General features: G+C 34.5%; 1 protein-coding gene across 1 annotated transcript in view; it reads right to left on the bottom strand.

Moving 5' to 3' along the window:
• The window catches only part of LOC106877853 (GPI inositol-deacylase), a 51754-nt gene that overhangs the window by 44921 nt on the left and 5588 nt on the right, over positions 1-1245 (bottom strand). The window contains exon 2 of the mRNA XM_052976513.1: positions 664-731. Coding sequence (XP_052832473.1) covers positions 664-731 — 68 coding nt within the window. The remainder of the gene's footprint in view (positions 1-663; positions 732-1245) is intronic.

Genomic DNA, 1245 nt, shown 5'->3' with positions numbered 1-1245 from the left:
AATAATAATAATAGTAATAACAACATTGAAAAATACCTTAGGAATGAGAACCCAGGTTCGAAATTTCCCCAAGACACCGGATGAAGGCTGGAGGGTATATCAGCCGAAACGTTGTGTAAACAACAAACAAGATGAGGACAAATATCCGTCAAATGTAAATAATGTAGATAAGGTACCATGTTCAGTAATCTGGTGGTCACTAACGAAACAATGTCTAGACAAATGGCTTGTGAAGGCTGTACAAGCTATATACAAAGCTGCAGTAAATAAAGTAAGACTCAACAATGATTTCAATGAGAAGTTTAGCATGAAGATAAGAGTCCAACAAGGTTCAGTCCTTGTCCTCTGTCCTCTCCTATTCATCATAGTCCTATAGGCCATCACAAACTAGTTTAAGACTGGCTATCTGTGGGAACTCTTATATGTTGAAGACCTAGTTCTCACAGGTAAATTTATGACGAAATTAAAACAGGAAATTCCAGGTAAGGAAGCTAAACTTACAGGTGAGATAAACTTATCAAGGGTGAATGTGAAGATATATACACGCATGCACACACACACACACACACCATTTTAAAATATTAAAAAGAAATAAGACAATATTTTTACACCAAACAGCATGTCACAAACTGAAAAGGCAGAAATAAGACTGAAAGAACCTACCCTTCTCCATAGACATACAAATTGTATTTTGGGAATTTGGACACCATTTTTGATGACAGGGGTACTTTCTATGAAATTGTGGAAAAAAGAAAGAAAAAGAAACATATTAATATGTATGTGGGTGTATATGTAAACACACACATTTATATATATACAGATATTTTTTCACGTCTAGCTTACAGCCCTTCTTGTTTATTTTCACTGTTTCGTCTTCTCGCCGTGTTTTCTGTTTGCCACTTAATTCCTCCGCATTACAAATTTAACTTAATTTAATTTAATTTTTTTCTGTGGGAAGAACTATTCTAACCATGCATCCTGCCCTAATTCTTCGAAACGCTTAGTTTAGAATAGGGGCAGCTGATGAAGGAAATATTCTCTATGTGGCCTGTTTGTTTTCTGTGCTCTGTTTTTCATTTTGTCCACGTTTTTTTGTGACGTCCTGTACCCAGATATGCATCTATATATACATGTAGATGTAGGTATGTACATACATGTACGTATATATGCATATACTCACATATTATTTGTATTATATATATATATATATATATACACATACATACACACACGTGCGCAATTACA

This window comes from Octopus bimaculoides, chromosome 24 (assembly GCF_001194135.2).
Source record: "Octopus bimaculoides isolate UCB-OBI-ISO-001 chromosome 24, ASM119413v2, whole genome shotgun sequence".
Classification (NCBI taxonomy): Eukaryota; Metazoa; Mollusca; class Cephalopoda; order Octopoda; family Octopodidae; genus Octopus; species Octopus bimaculoides.
This window is presented reverse-complemented; position numbering and strand designations above follow the sequence as displayed.